This window comes from Takifugu rubripes, chromosome 2, assembly GCF_901000725.2.
Source record: "Takifugu rubripes chromosome 2, fTakRub1.2, whole genome shotgun sequence".
NCBI lineage: Eukaryota > Metazoa > Chordata > Actinopteri > Tetraodontiformes > Tetraodontidae > Takifugu > Takifugu rubripes.
The window spans coordinates 4,124,157-4,147,685 of NC_042286.1; the positions used below are offsets into that span (position 1 = coordinate 4,124,157).

At 44.2% G+C, this 23,529-nt stretch overlaps 4 protein-coding genes across 12 annotated transcripts; 2 read left to right on the top strand and 2 right to left on the bottom strand.

Annotated features, from left to right (window-relative positions):
* Positions 1-5,109, top strand: LOC101076335 (MFS-type transporter SLC18B1-like). Of its 2 annotated transcripts, none has more exons than XR_003886657.1 (14): positions 1-337; positions 467-606; positions 1,245-1,340; positions 1,423-1,496; positions 1,598-1,745; positions 1,884-2,040; positions 2,132-2,268; positions 2,347-2,448; positions 2,527-2,618; positions 2,760-2,855; positions 2,945-3,019; positions 3,085-3,201; positions 3,424-3,473; positions 4,544-5,109. XR_003886657.1 is itself a non-coding variant. In XM_003962261.3 (14 exons), the coding sequence occupies exons 1-14, from the start codon at positions 307-309 to the stop codon at positions 4,605-4,607; spliced, it is 1,356 nt and encodes a 451-aa protein (XP_003962310.3). In that variant the 5' UTR covers positions 3-306; the 3' UTR covers positions 4,608-5,109. The 2 variants fall into 2 exon arrangements, 1 of the variants encoding a protein (XP_003962310.3); XM_003962261.3 differs by having other exon boundaries at positions 3-337; positions 3,108-3,201.
* On the bottom strand, positions 4,994-12,567 carry ahi1 (Abelson helper integration site 1). 3 transcript variants are annotated; one of them, XM_011613865.2, is made up of 27 exons: positions 12,503-12,567; positions 12,037-12,111; positions 11,814-11,935; positions 11,131-11,693; positions 10,954-11,039; positions 10,670-10,856; positions 10,398-10,590; positions 10,231-10,326; positions 9,956-10,141; positions 9,719-9,871; positions 9,474-9,606; positions 9,265-9,388; positions 8,834-9,063; positions 8,526-8,632; positions 8,199-8,317; positions 7,860-7,990; positions 7,655-7,795; positions 7,398-7,582; positions 7,250-7,295; positions 7,126-7,163; positions 6,634-6,751; positions 6,309-6,367; positions 6,129-6,194; positions 5,870-6,032; positions 5,717-5,787; positions 5,567-5,634; positions 4,994-5,486 (listed from the first exon to the last, which is right to left on the bottom strand). In XM_011613865.2, exons 2-27 carry the CDS (start codon positions 12,044-12,046, stop codon positions 5,333-5,335), a joined length of 3,549 nt encoding a protein of 1,182 aa, XP_011612167.2. In that variant the 5' UTR covers positions 12,047-12,111; positions 12,503-12,567; the 3' UTR covers positions 4,994-5,332. The 3 variants fall into 3 exon arrangements, with proteins under 3 accessions (XP_011612167.2, XP_029685129.1, XP_011612159.2); XM_029829269.1 differs by having other exon boundaries at positions 10,670-10,853; positions 12,037-12,542; XM_011613857.2 differs by having other exon boundaries at positions 12,037-12,542.
* Positions 12,568-12,987: 420 nt separating this feature from the next.
* Positions 12,988-16,760, top strand: LOC105417830 (vacuolar protein 8-like). 4 transcript variants are annotated; one of them, XM_011613883.2, is made up of 13 exons: positions 12,988-13,255; positions 13,500-13,619; positions 14,064-14,183; positions 14,283-14,402; positions 14,474-14,593; positions 14,668-14,876; positions 14,965-15,010; positions 15,149-15,297; positions 15,357-15,488; positions 15,606-15,720; positions 15,817-15,948; positions 16,027-16,152; positions 16,317-16,760. In XM_011613883.2, exons 1-13 carry the CDS (start codon positions 13,057-13,059, stop codon positions 16,400-16,402), a joined length of 1,674 nt encoding a protein of 557 aa, XP_011612185.2. In that variant the 5' UTR covers positions 12,988-13,056; the 3' UTR covers positions 16,403-16,760. The 4 variants fall into 4 exon arrangements, with proteins under 4 accessions (XP_011612185.2, XP_011612189.2, XP_029685625.1 ...); XM_011613887.2 differs by having other exon boundaries at positions 15,149-15,273; XM_029829765.1 differs by having other exon boundaries at positions 15,224-15,297.
* On the bottom strand, positions 16,556-21,687 carry map7a (microtubule-associated protein 7a). Of its 3 annotated transcripts, none has more exons than XM_029829634.1 (15): positions 21,192-21,686; positions 20,563-20,643; positions 20,319-20,393; positions 20,075-20,238; positions 19,893-19,986; positions 19,645-19,761; positions 19,155-19,438; positions 18,929-19,056; positions 18,597-18,832; positions 18,343-18,523; positions 18,104-18,272; positions 17,911-18,015; positions 17,728-17,778; positions 17,353-17,581; positions 16,556-17,267 (listed from the first exon to the last, which is right to left on the bottom strand). In XM_029829634.1, the coding sequence occupies exons 1-15, from the start codon at positions 21,316-21,318 to the stop codon at positions 17,257-17,259; spliced, it is 2,052 nt and encodes a 683-aa protein (XP_029685494.1). In that variant the 5' UTR covers positions 21,319-21,686; the 3' UTR covers positions 16,556-17,256. The 3 variants fall into 3 exon arrangements, with proteins under 3 accessions (XP_029685494.1, XP_029685486.1, XP_029685498.1); XM_029829626.1 differs by having other exon boundaries at positions 19,155-19,462; XM_029829638.1 differs by lacking the exon at positions 19,645-19,761 and having other exon boundaries at positions 21,192-21,687.
* Between the last annotated feature and the right edge of the window lie 1,842 nt (positions 21,688-23,529).

Consider the following 23,529-nt stretch of genomic DNA (forward strand, 5'->3'; position numbering starts at 1 on the left):
GGAGAACAAATTAAATTGAGTTCTCTTTAGAGCTGTCTCCTAAAGTTTAGCCGAATTGTGTTACACCGCGTCGTGCTATTTATTTTGAAAATCAATGGAATTTGGACTTTATGCGCTGACGCTAATGAGCATGGAGGTAGAAGCGTTCGCACCCAGGAATTACCAGGTAGTTCTCCGAGGTTGACAGCGGTGTAAGGTCGTCGGACGGTCAGCCAGGAGTGGTATAATTCCTGAATTAATTGCGCGCTGCTAATATGTTTCCGTCTGGATTGATAATCTTCTATTAAGAAACCGTGAAAACTGAAAATGGACCCTCACCCAGAGCTTCAGCCAACAGGTTGGTGACTTACTAAACTTCAGATTCTGCCGTTAGAGACACGTCTCGGTACTTTATGTCACGTTAAACTCGGACTCGGACCTCCCCCCAGAAACTCTCGGTCACTTTTGTTTCCGTTTTTGATCGCAGAGAATGACGCACCAGGAGAGACTCCGGAGCCTCCGCAGAGGATGACGAAACGGCAGATTCTCACCCTAATATCGATCGCGTCCGTCAACTTCAGTTCGATGATCTGCTACTCGATATTGGGCCCGTTTTTCCCTAATGAGGTAGGCTCCAATAACCCGCCGAACTCACCTAATGGTTCGCGGGCTCGGATACCACGTGACCAGTTCTTTAATCACTCGCTCAACATGCTGGGAATTCCTTAGACTATGCTGGCACAAAAACACCTTTTTTTTGGAGAGACAATGGCGTTACTCTTGTTGTATCTCACATGCACCCCTGTCTGACCTTTTGACCTTGAGTTGACTTGAAGAGGGTCCCTCACCATATGATTCAAGCACTTTTGTTTCTTCTTCGCAATGGAGGGAGCCAGAGAACATGCACTACTGCAGATAGGCACAAACAGATGATGTAGTCATGTGGACACTCCATTACTCTTGACATCGCCGTTATCACCCCCACTATCAGACTGTTTTCTTTGTGGGATCAATAATCACATGATAGCCACGAGGAAACCCACCCTCCAAACCGCTGAATAAAAAACTCAGTGTGTATTGTTTATTAATTAGAAATCAAAGGTTGAGGCTCCGATCATCAATACTTGATAGTTTAATGTTTTTTGGGGGGCAGGTTTGTTGCGTCTGCCTGAAAGGAACCTAGAGGTAATCAGCAGCTTCTCCTGGAAGCATGAAACACACCTTTGGGGCCAAACACTACATCCCATTAACATACTTCTATACAGGCCGTGAAGAAAGGAGTGAGTCAGACCGTCATCGGCCTCATTTTCGGCTGCTACGCGATCTGCTACTTGATTAGTGCACCAATTCTGGGAAATTATGTAAGTATACGATTCTCAATGGGGTCGTTAGCTTTAGCGTTAATTGCAGGCTGATGTTGGTTCTGTCTGTTGCTGCTGTCAGATAGTCCAGATCGGCACGAAGTTCATGCTGGTGATGGGCCTTTTTGTGTCGTCCGTCTGCACCATTCTGTTCGGGTAAGCCAAAAACCCTCTACGTCTGCTTCAGTTGGCACCGCGTCCCAACGCCTGGTCAATGCACAGATTGCTTATCGTGCTTGTTGGTCGACCGGCTGCAGATTGCTGAACCGGGTTCCAGCGGGGGCCACCTTCATCAGCCTGTGCTTCATAGTGAGGTCTGTGGATGCTGTGGGTTTTGCTGCTGCTATGACCTCGTCTTTCACCATAGTGGTGAAAATATTCCCCAACAATGTGGCCACTGTTATGGTGAGTCCAGACGAGCGTTGTGTGCTGGGAGGGTTGCTGGTCACGGGAGGGAGGGCTGTGTTATTGCTTTTTTGTTTGTCCCATTATTAGAACCTAAACACCAACTAATGAACTAATCTCCTCTTTCTCTCTCTTTAGGGTAGTTTAGAGATTTTTGCAGGACTTGGTCTTATTATGGGGCCGCCAGTCGGAGGCTGGTTCTACCAGTCTTTTGGATACGAAGTCCCGTTTATGCTTCTGGGATGTTTCCTCTTGGTCATGGTTCCTTTCAATATATACGTCTTGCCGGTCATCGGTAATGGCTGAATATTTAATCTCTGGCTTGTTTATATTCACGTGTTTTGGCCGCCTCTTTACCGTCAGCTGTTCTGCTCTGCCCCGAGCAGAAGCCGAACCCTCGAAGGATTCCTTCTTAAAACTCCTCATGAAGACGAAAATAGTTCTGCTCTGTTACGTGACATTCACGCTCAGTGCAGGTTTGGGCTTTTTGGACGCCACGTTGTCCCTGTTTGCTATCGATACGGTAAAATTCCATCTTCTGAAGATCTCCTGACTGTTTTTGTTCCTCACGTGACCTTTGCCCCTCTTGGTCCTGGTGTAGTTCGGTCTCTCTCCTGGCTACGTGGGGCTCATCATGGTGGGTTTGTCCTTACCGTACTGTCTGGCCTCACCCCTGTTGGGCTACTTCGCTGACAAATACCCGGTGAGCGTAGCAGCATATCTGGATCCTTCCTTCGTGTTGTTACCGCCGGCTGAACACTGTGTGTGTCGTGTCCTTCAGGTCACCAGGAGCTGGTTCATGGTGATAGGTGGAACCGCCACAGGGATTGGCTTCTGGTTTCTTGGTCCGGCACCTTTCTTTAACATTTCCAGGTGAATTTTACATGACTTGAATGTCTTTCAGTGTAAACGATTTACAAGTGTTGCCTGTTTTTAGAACCTCAAATCTTACTGAATATAAAGACAAAAGGACTATATAAAAATACTCACGTACCTTTTATGTTTACCATGTAGTCATCTGTGGTTGCTGGTCCTCATGCTCGCTATAATTGGGTTTTCTCTGGGCATGACAGCAATCCCAACATTCCCCGAGATCATCACATGTGCATAGTGAGTGTTTTTACACCTTCTTGACTTTCCAGTCAAAAGGCGTAAAAGGCAAGGAGATGACCAACTTATTTTTTTTGCCTCCTTTGCAGTGACCTTGGATATGAGGAGGGATTAAGCACTCTTGGAATGGTGTCTGGACTCTTTGGGGCGTTTTGGTCCCTGGGGTAAACACTTACTAACTTCAATAATAGTTATATAAAAGACACACACACATTAAATTGACATTCAGGGTGTATCTGTTTGTTCTTGAAGGATGTTTTATGGACCAACAGTGGGGGCGCTTATCACACAAAACCTGAACTTCCAGTGGGCAGCTGTAGTCCAAGGAAGCTTGGCCTTTTTAGGGGTGAGTAGGCTTCTCTCCGTTCCATTACGGATATTCCAGGTTGTAGCTGATAGTCACTGTGTCAAAAAGTATATGGTGAAAGGTAATGTAGTTATTTATTCACACATATGATTGAGGCAGTGGTCAAAGTACTGAAGTATCACCAGTTGGATAGAGATAATATGAGGGTTTACACATGCTTTATATGAGACTGATAGAGAAAACCATCTGAACTCTCCTCAGGCCTTTTTCCTCGCCGTGTGTTACTTCTATCAACAGCCGCAGGAACGAAGGTAAACTTACTTACCGTAATTTCTGGACTACAGAGCGCACCTGATTATAAGCCGCATAATCTAATTTTAGAAAGAAAATCAATTTTGTACTTATACAAGCCGCACCGGATTTTAAGCCGCAGGTATCCCACGTAGTAATATGAAAAATTAGACCGCAAACATTCAGTACCGTATATGTTTTTATTACCGTAAGAGACGAGTCACTGACGAGTGACAGACAGGTAAGAAACAACAGCCACTCTTTTCACTTGTATGTTCATACAGAGACCTTAAATCCAATTTTTATCATGTCAGGATTTTTTAACTTTTAATTTCATCCGCTTAGCAGCATAAACAAATATATTGTACCGGTAAATGCTTTTTTTTCTAACGGTGTCTGTAATGCAGCTACCTTGAAATATACGTTTGTATCAGCTACACACAAATTACGTTGTTTATGCTTTTTTACTCAAACAATGAACAATCTAAAACTCCCCGATGGCCCACCTCTAAAATCTCTATTTTCATGGCGGTGGCGATTGCTTTTGCCTTCCGTCTGATTTGTACAGCGGAAACACCGCGGCCGCCTGCTCTCTGTGTATTGACCCAGTCTTCCAGAACGTTTTGAAGCTCGGGCCACCTGCGATGTTTACGCCTAAAAGCTTTTGTCATCTTTTTGCTTTGGATCAGTTCTTCAGGCGGGCGTCTCCACCTTCTCGCCATTGATTACCGTAATGTATGCCAAGATTACGCATGGCAGCTCGATTTCCTTCTTCAACCGCCAGAGTGATCGCTTTTAACTTAAAAGTCGCATCATATGCTTTTCTTCTAGTGTTTTCCATGTTGATGAGGGTTAGTAAAAATGACTGATTCACAATAGTTGTGATAGTGCGCCACGAAAAAAAACATAAATAAGCCGCACCGTAGAATAAGCCGCAGTGTTTAAAGTGTAGGAAAAAAGTAGCATCTTATAGTCCGGAAATTACGGTAATAAAATACGTACATTTGGATATTAATGGAAAATGTATATATGAATCCTGCAACACAGGGCTGGGCAAAACACTGATTTATGGTTTGTGTTTTTTTCCAAGTGATCGGCGAGCTACGGGCGACAGGCAGACAGACGAAACCACGGCTCTCCTGTCAGCAGGCTGAAGGCTGCAGCAGCGTCAGTCCTCCCAGCTTCCATACGTCCAAAAACACACTCCTTTTTTCCTGCGTGTGGATTTGTTTGATTTTCTTTTCTTGTAAAGTTCTTTTATAAAACGTTGAGAGGATGTGCTGCCTAACAGCCTGAAAATCAAACCAGTGGTGATTTATTTTTATACGGTACATCACGTACTATTTACTCAGGATGAATTTAATCATAATCTGGTGACATTTACATGTATCACTAAAGTGAATGTAAATTAATGTGAAACAGAGGGGTATGACCTTGTAATGCAGATATTTGTGACTTTTTAGTGCAATTAATATTTGTATACATTTTGTCACATTTTCTTTATAGACTTTCTTACTAATGCAAAAGAAAACATTAAATGTGTTTAAAAGGAGTACTTTACTTACATAATATGGATGTCAAATTCTGCATTTACAAACAGGTTTGTTATACCTATGTTGACAAATAACTCGATATAAATAAAGCAATGAACAGTAATAAAGCAGTAATTCCAACAATGAGTCTAGCAGGTGCATGGATATGGCAAGTGTATTTAAATGTTTTAGTCCATAATAAAATATGATTCATAGAAATGAACAATTTTAGCAGATTGAAGAAGTTAATGTATTTAAAATAAATATGGACAGACTTTAAATATAAAAATAACTGCCGGCATTACATTATTGTATTTAGTATAAAAGGTGTAAGCCTTCTTGAATATTTAGGTATCGGGTTCAAAGGCGTTGTTGGTCTGGCCCATTGGCCTTCTGGGGAGGGGTCTGGGTGTGGATGTAGCTCTCCTCCTGGTCCTGGTTAGCTCTGCCTCTGGAGCTGGGGGGATGCTTGACTGTGTTACCTTCTTTCTCCGCCTTGCTCTGTGGGAAAACCACAGTTTGCAGTCTATTTTTCTTTAAATAGAATGAATTTACCCAACAGGGAAGAAACTGCTGCTAACCTGGCGTCGGTCGCCTCAGGATCGTTGTCAGACTTGAGGTCTGCGGAGAAACTTGCTGTAGCTGATACCTTAAAAAAGTACAGAAATAAAATGACAGGAGGAATGAGAGAAAGCATGTAATTATATCCCTTTAAAACATTAAAACCTTACCCTTGTAGGTGTCTGATCAGGCAAGGCTGCATGTGTGTCCACAGACTCATTTTTCTCCTCACTGAAATCTCCTATAATATGACAAAGAATCAAATATTTTAAATTAGTAAATTTTGTAAGTGGGTGTTTTAGAGGAATATATAACCCGCTTACTCTGATCAGCTACATAAGAGGCAAGAAAATATCCCTGCAGCCCGTTAGTCAGGCGGCCGAACCACCAGCTCTCATTGTCTTTGTACAAGACTTGGATGACGTCACCACGGCGTACGGTGAGCTCATCAGAACGGTTAGCGTTGTAGTCGTAGAGTGCAACAACCTGGAGTAGAGGACCAATGCGGGGGGTAGGCATAAGCATGTGAGCGTCAGGAATATGCAGTATCAGACATGGTTCACTGCCAGAGCAAAGACTCACCAGTGGCTGAGCAGAGGCAGCGTCTGTCTCCAGACGGACGCCTGAGGAAAGGTGCTCAGAAAGGCTCTGACAGGACAAGATAAGTACACCCCCCCCAAGTGGTTAGATGCATCTGTGAGGCTTTTAATTCTGTTGTGGTGTGACTGCAAGATAGTGGCAGGAGACTGTCTTCGCACTCACCGACTGTAATCTGAGGGACGAAGTCCGTTTAATGTGCTGGCTGACTTGAGTGAATCCACCTGAAATGACAAAAAAGTCTCAACATTGCAGCTTTAACAGGGCTGAACCCAGCGAGATGACTTACGAACACACGTGAAAACCACAAGTGGTCCGTCTCTGTCTTTGTGCACGGTGTACATGTTTAGAGACGTTCTGGTCACGTCTGTTCTACACTGTAGAACGATAATCTACGAAAATATTCAGCCCTGATTCATCCCAGCACCACAGGGGAAGCTATTCATTGGATAAATGCATAACAGAGGGATTAACTGTACAAGCCACTCACCACTCTGAGTGATCAGAGTTGCCGGGGGGATAAGCTGCTCCGCCAGGGAGCCGGACCACTGCAGCTTGGAGTGTGGTGACATGAATGATGGCGGAGGTAAAGAGGAACCGAATCCCATCTGAGGAGATGAATACTCCATTTTAAATCCTCGACCACTTTGGTGTAGACCTCCCAATGAAATGATTAAAAACTTTGCAGATGAAAGTCCTTGATAGTGTCCAGCGGGACAATCTGGTAATAAAACTCACACAAAATAACTTTCTACTTTACAACGAGGCATTTTCTTGCCAATCGAAATATATATTGATTATTTTATTTAATACTCCCCGAATTCACAAAGCCACAGATTTATTTTTGTCAGGGATTCATTCACCAGTTCTTACGTAAGTTAAAAGTAGTACAAGTCGCAAAGAGGACCCAATAAAAAGGGTGAGGACAGAAGTACCAACACCCATATTTTCAAATGTATACAAAGGTGTGTTCAAAGCTCACCCTTCCAGATTCTGAGGTCAAAGTCCTCCCAAGTGTGTCTGCAAAACACCAGCAGCAGGAGATAGATTATTCCATATTATGCTGGTAGCTCAATCCACATTTTTAACATACGAATGCTCCCTACCTTGTTCATGAGGATATCCAGAAAATGAAGCTCTCCGATGCGCATCCTAAAATCAGTGACAAAGGAGCAAATGCAGAGTGTAAATTATATAACAGCAGGTATAACAGGTTATACAACAGAACAGCGCTGCCACAGGATGGATATTTACAAGCACAGAATCCAGCTGCTCCTTAACAGACTTCGTTTTCAAAGCCAGCCTTGTTGTTTGGGCAAACTGATCCAGGGCTGAAGCAGCAGACGTTTCCTGTAACGCTCTGGTGGTCCTGGAGTCTCCAGAGGCTGATTTGGTTGTAGCTGATGCTCCTTTTATACCACGAATCTCCAGCTGGGACACTGTGGTAGAGCAGGACTGATGAAAGACCCAGGCTTTACATGGCTGAAATAAGACGGTGATATTGAACACACCTTTGTGGTCATACAGGTATGTGTGGATAGGCTGGTGATGGCCAAAGGCACAGAAGGCAACCATGTTCTCATGAGGGTGGAACGCCACACCATGGAGAGCAGTAGGATAACAGAGCTCAGAGTAGACCGCGACTGCATCACCTGCACAAAGAGAGGTGTTAATTCAAAAGAGAAAATACTCTCAAACCTCTGTCTTCACCCTCACCTGTGTCTGTATTCCACACGTACGCCAGCCCGTCTTCACTGCCAGAGAAAATAAACTTTCCACACGGCGTGAAAGTGCTGCAGATCCTCTCTCTGTAGTTGGTGGCTCCTATGTATTTCTTCATAGCCAGGCTGATGGAGTAGATATGTAAGTGAAACAGTCCTGGCATCAACCATTTTCAGGCTAATTCATTCTAAGAACCATCATCTTACCACCTTACTTAGACTGAGAAATGGCTGCCTCATCAAACACATACAATGGTCATGCTAAATTCCATTGGGAGGTAAGCTAAGAGTGTGCAAGTAAAATAAATGTGTTTTTAAAGAAAGTGAAACTCACAATCTCAAATCCATCATCCTCAAGACACTGTCTTTGGCATGGATGAGCAGGTAGCGCCCATTCGGATGGAGTTGCAGCGTGTTGATGGGGACGCCACTGAGGTCCTTCTCATTAATTTTCTGGACAGGAAAGACATTTAGAATTAATTACATTTCATCCATGCAGATTTACACCAACTCACAACATCCCTCTCGACAAGCAGAAACCAGTTTAGAACCCAGTACCGATCAACGCCTACTTGAGAAGGGCGGGTGTTGCAGTTTTCACTGCATCGTCTTATCAGAACATAATCAAATGAATTTAAAATCAGATTGTTAGATCTCGTACCGTGTCTATGCACCACTGGTGACATGGGTCCAGCTGCTGGTCCTGGCTCACAGATGTTTTCCACACAATGATGAGGCCTGTGTTGTCTGCAGAGAACATTTTTCTTCCTAATGAAAAATCAAAACAACAAAAGCTTTAAAAGTTTGTTTGGACATGTTCCAAGTTCCACATAAAATCACAGCACTGCATCTTGTTTTACTAAAGTATAAATGCATCTCTGGAACACACTTGATTCCAGTCTGAGATGTATAACACAGAAAGCTTTAACCACCAAGGAACCTTCTGTTATTTACTGATTAACTCAATACCTTCGGCGTCAAAACAGAGGGTGTTGATGAAACTGGAGTGGCCCTCAAACTCCTTCAGCAACTGCCCATTCACTTCATCAACATCAAGCCTCCACACGCGGACCACGGTGTCATAGCCACCGGTAAGTACCAGGTTCTGGGCTGTTGGGTGATACTGGGAGCAGTACACAAATGAAGGATGGGGGAGAACCTTCTGGGCTGCCTCAAGAAGCCTCTCCACATTCCACTCTCTGGAAAATGAGAAAAAGAATGGAAACACTGTTTTGCAGGGAAGAAATGGTATCTGTTCTCCTAAAGCATCAGGGGCAAAAACGTGATGCGTCACTGACTAACTACGTCGCCCCCTAGCGGTGACAGTAAAAACCTCATTCACCAACAGGAGACACCACACACAACCTGACTAACACTGAATGCAGCAAAGAGGACCTTACTTGACAGTTCCATCAGATGAGGCAGACAAAAGGCTGTGATCATCACTGGACCAGCAGAGATCATAGACCACTTTAAGATGGCCGCTGAAGGCAGTTAAAACCCTGCCAGATGGAATCTCATACACTGAAACAATGATGAGTGAATTATGAATGAATTATGTAGACCTCAGGAGTCCCACAGCAGGGTTTGGTGATGAGGCATCACTTACCTACGACGGGGAAAGAATCTCTGTCAGCGCAGGCAGCAGCAAGCATTGTCCCAGCATGAGAGAAGAGCACTGTGAGGCAGCCCAGCTGGCCACCGCGGAACGTCAGCATGGGTTTGTTAGGAATCCGACAGACCTCCGACAGAAAGGCCCTGTTAAGGCTAGTGGTTGTAACGAAGGCTCCCCCAACGTAAATCTAGCTGTGTCCATCCTGCAGAATCAAATCAAAAACTGCACGTTCTTCTTACCTGTCCAGGCAGCCTACTCCATTTTAAGGCAGCTGGCTGGTTGTCTATTGAATGTGTCAAGCTCCTCTTAGTGATTTCATGTTGCAGTTCACTGTAGGAGGTGCTTCCTCTCTCCTCCTGCAGCGCCATCATGGACCGAATACTGGGGTCCACCTGCATAGTCAAATAATTTCCATTTTAACATATAACTGAAGCTTACAGTTGATTCATTCTAAAGTGATAAAGTTGCTAATTTACATGCTCAGGAAGCTTGATGCCTTTCACTGTAACATAAAGGGTTGATGGGTATTTGTTCCTGGGGTACATCCTCCACCACTCAAACGCCTCGATTGTTTTAGGTTGCCTCTTTGGCCGAGGTGGAGGACAATACAGCTGGAGGCGAAGTTTACTATCAATATTCAGCACACCATTTGTACCAACAATCTGGTGGATACGGGGGGGAAATATGGACAGATTAATAAAGCTATTTGAAGGAACCAGCTTTTCCTTTCTGTACGGCCACACCACAATACCTTAAGGAACGCCCACGCAATCTTTCTGAATCCTCGCTCGTGCTTGTCAACATCAACGTTGGCTCTTGCCTCCTCCATAGAGATGAAGTCCAGGATCTTTTTAAAACATTTAAGGCAGTTATTAACAGCATCGCTGATGAAAAACTATCCAATTTTGGTTTTCTTACCTCAAAAAAGAGCAAAACTTTGGGCCTATCATCACGTTGTTCAACAAAATAACCAAAGCGTTCATTGAAGATGATCTGCTCCTGCCACTCGGGGACGACAGATTTGTTTTTCTTGAAATCAAATGGTTGACTCATTATGGGAAGAATGTGATCCACGTTCTCATGCTCGTAAAATGAGGAGACTTGCCGATGGCTATCGAGAGACAAAGAAAAACAGAGAAACTTCATTTTCAGGTCAGAAGGACACAGGCTGAATAAGCGTAAAGTCTCACCAGTCCTCTTTCTTCACGTAGTATCCCGTGCTTTCGTCAACAACGTGGATCTTCACCATCGGGTGTGACATCAGGAGGTCGTTCTTCAGCCGATCCGTTCGGTGGACAAACACCCCCAGCACGAGGCTGTCGTCAAACTCTGGTTTCGATGGTTCTTCGTGCTCAGCACTGCTTGTTTCATTTTCTACTGAAAATGTGAAATTCAAATTAATTTAATTAAATATCAATCATATGCAAATATTAGCATAACATGTGCACATATTTCATAGATTTCATGGCCTCACGGTGTTTTTTCTTCTTTTTCTTCTTTCCTTTTGGTTCATTTTCATTGTCAGCATCGGCACTGTGCTCAGCATCTTCTACTCGTTCTCTATTGGACCACAATATATTAAAATTTACTTTGTAATGCTCAAAGAATGCAGATTTGTACGGTTTATATCGCAGTACTGGAAAACACACACCCATCGTCCGACTGTGAAGTTTTGAGCTTCTTCTTCTTCTTCTTCCCAACATCGTTATTTAAAGTCATAGTCTGAGAGACAGTACTCTCTTCATCAGTCTTGATTTTGGACTTCTGCAAAGTCTTCGCATCTTCTTCTGCAATCTGCTGCAGGTATTCATACTGCAGCCTGTCTTCAGAACCCAACACTTGACTCTCTTCTTTGGCCTCTGCAGGTTTCTTGTTTTTCCCCTTCTTACTTTTTTGTTTTTCTCCCTTTCCACGATCGACAGTGGTTTTCTCCACAGCAGAATCGGAATTGACAACCTCCACATCTTCCTGGGCACGGCTTGAGTTCTTGGATGGAGGGAGCGGGGGAAGATCCCTTTTTATGGTTCTCTTGGGTTTTGAAGTCTGGAGGTCCTCTTGGTTGTTGAGGTTAATTTTTTCCACTGTTTCCTTCTCTCTTTGTTTATTCTTGGAGTAGCGAGGGCTGCCCTGTTCAGGGTGATACGTGTTCTGCAGGATGGCCTCATCATCTTCTGTGTCCTTCTCAAGGTTAAGACTCTTTGTTAAATTCTGCAGCTAAAAGGAAGGAAAGGGGGAAAGGAAAGCACCCAACTGTTTACAAATGTGGTTCAAAGGTACAAGTCATGTCACGTCGATGTGACATTTCCAAATGCTGAAGACACTAAACACACTTACGACAATAGTCTCCTGGGTTTCTGCGCTTTTCTTCTTAACCTTCTTTTTCTTCTGTGCATCACTGTATTTGTTGAACACTTCATTGAATCTTTCCTGGGATTTTACCCGGTGTTCACTATTACCTGTATAAAGATTAAACTACTGATGAACTTATGATGTTTTGGCTGCAGTGAAATCGCCAACAATTCAGAAGCAAATTCTAAAAAACAAAAGGCTAACTTACCTGCTGGCATTCTTATGTATGTATCTCATTCTGCGTGCAAAAAACAACAGTACTCCTGGGAGGATATTTTTCATGCTAAAAATAAAAAACGGGTTTTTACCATGGTTTTGCGTGTCATACTTAACTCGTACGAGATAAATCGTAAATCGTTCCGCTCATTTCGAACACTTCTAGTTAAAAGGGGTTATAATCCACTAACCGGCGATTTAATGAATCAATATTCTGTTACGAATAAGAGATCCTGCACCACTACGTTAGCTTAGTCGATAGCTTGCTAATCGCAACCGTTAGCAGGGTCAAACGCGCACATTAGCCTTGCTAAAACTTGATATTGTTTAATAAAGAAACTAGTTTAAATCCAACAGTTCACTCAAATTTGTTCAAAACTTCAAAACACATAAGTTCGCGACTAATAATATTTGTTATTATATGTCAGCAACTAGCAGTGATTGTGCCATGCCCCAACCTCGTCAACAACGCTCCTGTTTCCAAGCCAACCACGGAATGGGTGGAACGTGAAGGCGGGGCCTGGCCGCCATGTTAGTGACGTTGCACAAAAAACAAAGAAAATGACCAATGAAATGTCACGTAACGAAATACCTAACAGTGATTGAATAGAATCCAACATTTGATTGGCCCGTTACATGTTAAGCAATCCTTTAAAATGCCTTTTAATTTTTGAACCTGATTGAATAACGTTGATCCATGGAATAAATTATAAAATTATCATTGTATACCAGTTTAATGTAATTAAAACAAGGCACTGTAAACCTTTTAAAATATTCCATAGTGATTAGGAAATCAAAAATAACAAACTAGACAAATCAATGCACACAATAAAATATAGTATATTTGTGAAGAACTCGGTCACCTTTCTCTATAACGTCTTTGTCAAACTTTGTGCAATAGAGTAAGACATACTGTCCCCACCTGCAATGTACCTTTCGGTCACGTGATTCAAGGGGGCGTGTCTCCACGCTGCAGGTGTGCAGAGTGAAACGGGATAGTCGAGATGTAGCCATGGCCTCGCGATTCTGTGAGCGTTGCTCCCGACTGCTGAAACAAATTACGACGTGGTTGCTGAGAGTTTGCAGAGAAGTTGAGCAAAAAGTCCGGGAGGTTTTCAGAGAGCTGTGTGAGTGTGGCTGCTTTAGATCTACACCTGAGAAGGATGTATTCAGAAGAATGACTCAGGAGCTGGCGCCAGTACAACTCTTGGGTGAGAACTCTTAAGAGCTGTCACTATTTACTTTCATTGTTTGTAGTCTCCAATTATGTGGACGATTGAACATACAGACAGACTGCCTTTGTGATTTGAAGACTTTTGCGTAAGCTTTACGATATCTGGTTAAATATGAACTGAAATTACGTCAACAGCGTCTATGGAAAACTTCTTATTGCTCGTGATATTCATTCTTGAGAACTCTGTCTGGAATTTTTTAATGATATGTTTCTTCTGTCAGATGCTCAAACACAACTTTTTAACCGGGAAAATCTGCAGGCCCTGAACAGACTTGCAAACTCTGAAAACACTGAAGAACAAAGGATGGCAGCCTTGTGCTATTTACATCTAAGTCTCCACTGTGAGTAGAGGAGTCCAATAAAAACACACTTCAACACCTCACCCTTCCTTATATCCATATCTTTCACACCTTTTGATAATGTTACTCAAAGTAGAGATAAGCTCCCTAATGTGTACAATGGGCATCGTGCAAATTATCAACTTTATTTTTATCCTTTTGTCCCAACATGCTCGGATCGCAGAGCTACACAAGAGACCTTTTTCATTTATGAATCCCAATTATTATTTTTTACTTTATTATCCCAGGCTGCTAATTTTAACAAACTTAACAGCTCATAAAGGGCTTCTGCTTGCTGTAATTTCAGGTAAACCTCATATTTTGCATACAAATGGCAGTTGAGATTCTTGGGTTTAAATAGAATAGGAAGGCTATCTCTTGTGTGATTACATAATTAGCACCAACCCTCATTCAAATATGTCATGGCAACACTGATATGTGTCGCAGTGAAAATCTCTTTGCCTGATGATTTCCTGGAGCCAGTCATGACCTTGCTGCTATCGCATGACCTGGATGTGCAGAAGACCATCTGTCTCTCTCTGGTCAACCTCTTGGTCAAGAACAAGGGTGAGATAAGAATACAATTAAAAACTCTGTTGGGTTTACTCACAACCTTCTACGCTCCACAGAGTAGGTTTATCGGGTGATTCTGTACTTGATTTTTAGTGTGCCGAGAGTCGGTCATTGAAATGGGGGTGCTGGTGCCCATGCTGGAGTTGTTCCAGTCATGTGATGTCGCTGCTCAGTGTCACTCGTGTGCCTGTGTCACCGTGCTGGCTTCGTCAGGTTAGTGTAGAGTCTGAAGATTAATTAATAACGGTAATTGCTTCAACAAGTTCCATTTTTTCCCCCTACAGAATTAAAAAGAGAGGCTCTCCTGGTGGATGGAGTGAGGCCACTGTTGGCTTTAGCAAAATCTTACAGCTCAGGGGTCCAGCGGAACGCAACATGGGCTCTCTTACATCTCACACAGTCAGGTAAGATAGCTCAGCCTCCTTGTGTGTGTTTAATAACGCGGTAATACCTAATAATGTGTCTTTTTTCTCTCCAGGCTGCTCCACCAGGATCATGTGTCAAGCAGGAGCTATTCCTGTGCTGGTGCCTCTGCTGCAGTCCTCTGATTCAGAGGTTCAGTTCTACAGCTGCTCGGCTCTTTGCAACATCGCAGCTTTCCAGGAGCATCACTCAAAGTTGCTCAGCATCGGGGGTCACTTTTTGTTAAAGTCCCTTCTGACGCTCATGTCTTCTTCAGTAGAACGGGTTAGCTCCGTGGACACTTTCGAACACGAACACATCAAAGCTAACCCAGAATTATGCTTGATAACAGACACATTCTTCCCTCTTTCAGAATTCTTCCCAAGCCTGCAAATGCCTGCAAACTCTCTCACATAATGGTAATTCTAATTCATCAGCCCTCCAGTCTGGTTATGGTTTAAATTTAAGACTAAATTCAAAGTTTGCCTTCTCTGTAACATTTAGAATGTACAAAAAGACGACAAAAGTAGGCCACAAACATTTTTGTGCGTGTGCAGTTGCTATACAGGAGCAGCTGATGGAGCTTGACTGCGTTTTGCCTCTGAAAGTCTTGATGAAATCCTCTTCTCCAGAGCCAGCTCTGTCTCTGCTGTCTGTCCTGTCCGCACATCCTCCAAACAATGTACGGCCCGTCACAGGATGCAAAGTAAGGCGAGTATGAATGGTAACAAGCAAACATTGATTTAACCTTGCTTTAATTCCCAGTTTGTCCTGGTGAGTGAGGGAATCCTGGACGAAATGGCTCCGCTTCTTCATCACAACAGATCCAGTCCTGTTATAGTCACACGCTGTTGCGAAATAATGGCTTCACTGGGCAGCTCTTCCATCGGTCAGCAGGTACATTGGTCTGCAGCCCTCGTCTTTGTGTGCCGTTCATGCTTGGTTCACGTGTGCACGATACCCAAGGTAGGCCAAGGCTCTAAAATAAAGCTAAATCCAATCATTGTCGTTTAGGCAGTGCTGGAGAGCCAGTGTTTATCCGGACTCCTCGAGGCCCTCCAGTCTCCAGCCCAGTCAGATGAGACCTTACTGCATGTGACGTCATACCTGAATCAACTAATGACCTCGGGTCAGAAGTGATATCATTAGACTTAAATGTGTCTATTTTCTGCTATGAATCTTTTCGGGAACTGATCTGCTTTATCCACAATTTGTCACTCTTTAGACGTCCTAAAAAGTAGCGTGTCAGCAGAAATAACATCAGACCAAGTTTGGAGGCTGGTGGAGCTGTCGGGACAGCGAAACCCTCAGCTGTCGTACAACAGCGTCGCCATTATCAGCAAGCTGGAAATGACTGGTAGTGATACGTGAGGTCGTAAATTCTATGATTATAATGCGTATTCAATGTCATCGTGCCCTCCGATTCTTCGCCCAGACGAGAACGTCCTTCTGCTGAAACCCCATCATAGCAGCGTGTTGGACCGCCTGATATTGTTTCTCAGGGAGGAAGATGTCAAGTTCCATCACCTCGCAATGGTTGCAATAGCCAACCTAAAGAAAGGTTAGCAATTATTGAACCAACTGGGTGCTCGTCGCCTGAGCGGCCATAAAACACTCTTTTCTGAGTGGATGTCTCTAAATCACCTGTTGTCTTGATTGAGCATTATCATCAACCATCGTAGTCATCATCAATCATTTGCTTTGTGCTGTTATTCTCCCCTGTAGATGAAGAGTTTTTGCTGCTCTTGGGCAAAAGTGAGATCAAGGAACAGCTCAAGAAGGTGCTAGGGCAGCGCACACATCAGCTCTGAGGATTCAGACCCATATTCTATGGAACTGATGATCGCAATTTTGTTGTCGGGGTGTCCACACCCATGTACTGTATGAATTTTTTAATTTTTTAAACATTTTTTTTAGTGTTTCTACACATTTTTAATGTTTGCGGTTGGAAAATGAGTGAGATGTGGCATAGAATCAACTTTAATTAAATATGGCATATGACTTTTTTTAACAGTTGAAGTTAAATTACAAGATCAAATACATCATAAATGTATTTTCTGTATTATTATAACAGACACACCTAACTCCTTGACTCACAATCTGCTTTCAAAAGTGATTGTACAATTATCAAAGTAACTGTCAGTGCAATAAAGGCCTCAGGCAACAACACTCACGGAACTGAAGCAAATTCTTTGGAGGCTAACTTCCTTAGCAGCTTTTACGTAACAGATTGCTTAACGTCACCAATTAAGAAAGCAGGATGAGGAATTGTATAGGAAGCTAGCTTAAACTGAGTTCCACTCAGGAAGCAAAAGGTGCTCAACTGTCAAGTAATATAGGGAATCACTAAGAAGCGTATGGCTAACGTGCTGTGGGAACGGCTACTCCCAGGACTTCAGAGGCAACTATCTCAGCTAAACCACTGTCTACATGTACTGGTTTTTTGGGCTAATTATTAATCCAGAAACCTGCTCTTCTCAAGAGTATTCATGACTAAATACCTTGCCTAATATTTACGCCACTGATAACACAACGATAAATGAGCAGCAAGGCAGGAATATTAACATGCACATCAGCGGTACCAGCGCGCTGCAGCGGGGCTGTGCTGAGAAGTCCCTGCTTCACGCCAGAGTCATCTCGAACGGTCGGATGACCTCTGCAACACTCAGATGACCTCTGCAAGGAGACGAACAAAGACATTAAAGTTATCTGAGCGGCTTCCATTTTGTACCATCTGAAATCCGAGGATCCGGCACCTCACCTGCCCGTTGGTGGGTCTGGATTTCCTCCAAGCCCGTCAGAGTCCTCAGGGATCTACGTTCTTTAAAGGCCACGACAGGCACCATGTCCTCCTCATTAGTCAGCACCAGCTGTGACGTCTTTGTCCCCACCGGCAGCCTGGCGGCGTCTTCTATGGTCCCACTGTGCACCGGCTGTGTGTTTTCTTTTGGCTGGGCTGGGTTTGGCAAGGCCTTCGCTGATTCAGATCGCTGTGTAAAAAAAGAATGAATCTCTTTAGTCGAGGACCTGCTGTTTGATTTCAGGAGCAGAGCTGATACTTGTCAGTGGATTCTAGATTTGCGTCATGAGAGCCCAGAGGCGATGTCGTTTTTAGAATCAGAACAGTAGACTTCACCGTATCTGCCGAATCTGTTCTCCTGGTTCTCCGCATGATCTCCTCAAGCCGCTGCAAAAGAAAAAGGCTTTTGTGAAAACCCGCGGTTCCTCCATAAGGTGGTACCTTTGATATTGGTGCCGCTCCTTACGCTGGTGTTACACGGTGCGTTAAGGTTTTACGTCAAATATTTTCCAACTTCACCTTCTTTCTGGCCTGCCGCGCCGCGTCCTCCTTCTGCGCCAGTAACTCTCGCTCTTGTCTCAGCTGCTCTGCTCTGGCCCTCTCTCTGGCCTGTTCCTCCTCACGCTGATATGGGCAAAAAACAAACAGGGAGGCTGTTACCTCCCTGGTTGTCTGAGAGGGAAGGAGGCAAGTTTGAATATGAGTGGTCCACCTGTTTCTGAAGCAGCGCCGCCTCCATTACGGCCTGAGCTCTTTCTTCCTCGGCTCGTCTCTGCTCCTCCTCGTCCCTCCTTCTCTTCTCCTCCACGAGACGCTGAGCCTCGGCTTCCTGCCGTGCTTGCTCCTCTGCCCTCCTGCGCTCCAGCGCATCCTGACGTTGCCTGGACATGGTGTAAATTTTAGAAAATGATGACCTGGCAGCGTCTCTTTGAGCGAGGACGAGCTTGTCACCTTTCCTCCGTCTCTCTTTGGAGGCGCTCCTGCTCCTCTCTCTCCCTCTTCAGTCGGGCCTCTCTCCTCCTTTCAGCCAGGAGCCGGGATGCTTCTTCTGGGCTTGTAGCACCTCTGGGAGGCTTAGGAAGGACCTGAGGAGGGCGTGGAGCTGAAGGAGAAGCTGGAACTTCAAGAGGGCCTGAAAAGAGACAAATCCAAGTTTAAAATGCACAGTAAGGTTTGAGGCATGCACAAACTGAGCGTCTCCCCACCTCCGTGTGCAGCTGTGTTTACTGCGTCTGACACATTGTTGGGCATGTTTGAGCGTGGCTTCGCCAACAGATTCTCCTTCCACCTCTTCTCTTGCTGAACAGCCAGAGCCTGGACAGGTCTTGAGGACCCGGGAGAGAGGGCAGAAGAATAAACCGACGCATCCTCCTCGGGGACGGGTGGGAGCTCCAGCTGCTGCGGGGGTGTTGAGCGGCTCCTGATGGATTTTGGTGGTGAACTTTAACATTCAGGAGAAAGAGAGCACATTATTCCCCTCAAGGCTGACACTATCATGATTCCATGGTGGCAGCTTTTGTACAAAGGTGTCACGTACCGATTGGGAGAGGAGGAGTCTTTCCTGCTTTTTGGAAGCAGCTGGACCTTCGTGCTGGCAGAAGGTGACCAAGCTCCCGAGCCAACATTTAAGTCCTTTTTCTTTGAGTCTTGTTTTGTTGGTTTGACCTAATGTGAAAAGAGAAAGAAGCTACCGTTGATTTGTGTCTGGTTAAATCCAAAAATCTAACAAAACCATTTTGTTCCCCAAAATGCAAATGTGTCACCTCTGCCCGACTGGTGTTCCTGTTGGGGCTAGATGACACTGTTGCTTTTCTGTGCTGGCTGTTGATGGGAGTAGGAGAGGCTGGTGGGAGTTTTGGCCGGGTGCAGGTGGGACTTGAGGAAGATGGCGGTCTTCTGTGCTGGCTGTTGATGGGGCTGGGAAAGGAAGATGTTTTTCTGTGCTGGATGCTGATGGGACTAGGTGAGGAAGATGGCCTCTTGTGGGCTGAACCGGAGGGATGTGGTGGGTTTTGGATGGTGGTGTCGGTGGTGGAGTGGTATGAAGCTGCGCGGCGACAAACAGGCACAACTAAACCAGTGATTTGCGCCATGTGGGAATTTTGACATGGAAATATGTACCAATGGCAGAAACAGTGATGGGATAGTGAAGCAAAAATGAGCAGCATTAGCGATCAAAGAGCTGGCTAGCCGACAGCAGTAGAAGCTAAAAATCAAACTATACAAACATAAGTGGGTTCATTCTGAGAGTACCTTCTTCTCCTGACTGAAAACCAGCACTCTTGCTCCTGGCCAGATAAGAGAATGTTGGCGTAAGGAGGCGAGTAACCAAGTTCTTCTCCCATGTTGTCAGAGGCAAACGCCCTGGGGCTAGCATATCAATCAGTGCAAAGTTTCAAGCGCAGCAAAAGCAAAAGATAAGGCATTCCAGCAGGTAAGTATGTTATATAAACAAAGCGAGAGTAATTAAGAGAGAAATAACAGCACAAAGCAGCACTTACCATCCTTCCAGAGCCTCCTTCCTCTTGTGTTTTGGTTTTGTTGGGCTCTCTGGCTCTTCTCCACTGTCTTACGCACCGCCGATTCAAATCGTTCCTTGGTTCAGGTTGTCATGTTAACAAAGTTATTAAACCCACGTCGCTATCCCCCCTCGACAAAAATGCCAACTTTTTCCGCTACTTACTTTCTCCTCCTTCAGCCTCTGCCGACGTTTCTCCTCCACAGCAGCGCGCCTCTTCTCCTCTTTGAGCCGGTGCTCCAGGAGTTTCCTCTTCCGCTCCTTCAGCTGCTGCTCATAGTACTGCCTGGCCCGCTGCTCCCGCTCCAACCTGTTCTTCTCCCGAAAGGCTGAGGACAAATGGCGAGTGAGTTTGGATGGAGCTTCAGCCCTGCAGGCTGATCAGCAGCACCCCGGGAGGCTCTCATACCGAGGAACTTCAGTTGCTCCTCTCGTCTTTCCCGCGCTGCTCTCAGCTTCTCATCGATATTCGTTCCATTAGCCACTAAAATTCCAAAACATAATATTTTCTATTCACAAGGACACAATAAAGATTTTACACAATGCTTCTCAAACATTTAAACCAAAGCTTTGGCATAAGATTCTGCAGAAAATCCATTGTATTTATGTAATGCATGTCCAATAAGCGCATGATTATGAGAGTTGGCTCGAACCTGCAGTGGTGCGTGGAAGTGCTGTGTTGATTTGGGCAGAACTGTGGACAGAACAGACAGGCCTGTTTGTCTGTTGGTTGTCTAATAAAAAACAAACAAACATGCAATTGGGTTATAAAAATAGTTATGCAGCTGAGATTTAACTTTCCATGGCGCACAACAAGCAGTATGACAGGACGACTATCAAATCAAAGAGTTTGGCTTGGAAATTCCTCTGGAAATCACAGACTCATGGCCTTGGGCTCAGATGTGAATAATAGAGCCATTATAAGCAGACGTTATAGGAAAGGGAATGAGGACATGATAGCACCTGATCCATCCTCGTGTGGATGATGACTGTAAATGAGAACAAATGTACACAAGCAAGGGCACACAACTAATGTAGGCGCAGGGACAGAAATTGCACGCCTACAGTAGATGCGTTTTGGTTAAAGCTGTAAAAGGATGCTGTTTGTTATGTAATCTGAGCGCACAGATCCTGCCTCATTCCCTCCGCGCCATACATTATGAATGATTGAAGGGAAGGTATTATTTATAATTTCCTTTAATGCGTCATCACTGCATTTCTGATCTACAGCCTTTGCTAAAGACGACTGTTGCTGCTGAGGAGGAAAACAGAAGCCACCAACCTCTCATTCCGCTATTTCTGGTGCCCTTCGTCTGGCTCTGGAGGGTTTGCGTGGAGAGCGGTCCCTGTGCTTCAGGGACGACCATTCTTGTCATCTGCACGGCCATGTCCGACACTGGGACGCGCATACCGACGCTCTGCGTTTAAAACCCCTCTCTTTCCTCCCCTCCTCCTGCTTTGAATTTCTATTTCAAGATGCCTTCGGGTCCTTCGCTTTGCAAATGCATTTTGTAAGGAACTGCCCCCTGCGTCAGCTGCTCATCCATCCGTGCATATCAGCCGAGGGGGAAAAGGCACGAAAAACATCCAGTTAAAGCCCTCTGGCGTGGATTCTGTCAAAGCTGTGGTGTGTAGTGGCGTCAGGAATTGATTATTTCCCCTTCAAGGATGGGAAAAAACCGACAGATTCCATCCCAAGTGAGTCATTTCCATAAAAGAAAGAACTCCCCCTTGTGTGCTGTTCCGCTTTACTTTCAACATGATCGAGCTGTGTCACTTTAATTCCCCCCACCTCCCACCATGCTGTCGGTTAGATGTTCTGGACGCAGGGATGCACCGTTTCCTGGATACAGAAATAACTGGAGGAAGATAGTGCTTTCAAATAATTGCCATGGAAACAGCGGTGTAATATCCAGTGACATACATGAGTAGGGCATTAGTCACTGTCCTCAATAAGTGAGGCAATTTTATTTTATCCTCGACACCTCTTCAGTAAATGGAACACTACAACCACTAGATGGAGGTCTGTCTTTAACGAAATCCTATAGAAATAACCTAAAAACACGAAATATCTAAATAGAGTTATATGTGGGTCACCAAAACAGAAAAAAACAATGAAACTCTCAAAGAAATCTCCAAATAAATCAACTAATTTCTACTGACAACTGGCAAGTTATCGATATTTTTGAGTCTGTAAAAAAGAAAGTAATTTTAAAAGAAAGTATCAATAACACTAGAGTTTATATATTGACGTCAACATCAGCAGGCATCACTGATGTAAGCTAGCGCGGAGATAATAGTTCCCTTCAACTATTATAAAGTAAAACGAATGTTTGTCGAGGCAGTAAATGTAAGTTGGCCTTGGCAACATTTTTTTTTTATCTCTGTCAAAGATGAGCATTGCTTCAAAGCTGAGGTAAAATGGGTTTTAAATGCTAAGATAACTTTCTAACTTGTTATTCTTTGCAGTTGGCAGAAGCAGAAGTCTTGTCTTTGAGTATATCTGCAATTGGTGCCTAAAATTATCACAATTGCCTTAAGTCAAATTATTTAATACGTGACTTTATTCGTTCCCGCTATTACAGCGAAGTGGCCGCCAGGTGTCGCTGCGGTTCACTGTAGTAACACCATGCGGCGCATAAATGGTCTTTATTATAACACTGAGTTATTCTTCAAGGCCTTGGATGGAAGACACAGTTTTTCTAGACCACTAGGTATCATTATTGCCCCTACATCAGCATAAATGGGATGAATGTTTTTAAATTGGTTTCCTCGTATAACATGCATTGTTACAATTTCACACACAGACCCAGGAATTGACAATAGTAAACATTACTGTTACTTTAAGTTCCTGCAGAATTGTTGAGATCAAATACACCCAAGCTTTTCTGCCCATTGACAACATTCAACAGTTCTTATCCTTTTTTCCACCAATCAAGCTCGCTAACCCTGCAACGAACACAACACCAGTCAGGTGGTGCGCCCACAGAGCCACTGGCGCACGGACAAAATGGTGATAACCCGCCTACAACTAACCAAACAAGACCTGAGGACACAGGACCTACGCAGGATAAGATTGCAGGGTTGGTATCAGGTCATTGTGAGGCTTGCCCTAGAGACGGTAATGTCAAAGGTGTCAGTTTAAAGGCCTGCTTCCTTTCTCATACATATTCATTTGTGAAACCTAATTATTCATAAAACATTGAAATATCAACTCTCTTATCTCAAGAAATACAGAAAAAACATAGGATTTGTGTCTGACTGCTGATATGTCCAATGTTGAAGCTGATATACGTAAAATATTTTTAAATCACCCAAATTACTTTATCTCTCCCGTTTCCAACAAGACATCAACCATAACACATCTTCGAGTGTTTAAAGCTCCATTTGATGACAACACCCAGCAGAAAACAAGTTTAACAGCCAGCATGTACAACCGGTAACACTGCACGACTGTTGACGCGGTCCTCCAGGGTGTCTCGAGGACCTGGGACATGGTTTTCGCGCCTTGTCGTAGCTGTTATTGATGCGTGTAATTAAGCACAGAATCCCTCAGCAGAGTGATCGGGTTAGTGACACTGGGAGTATCAACCACTTGTGGCTCATCGGGAACCAATGCG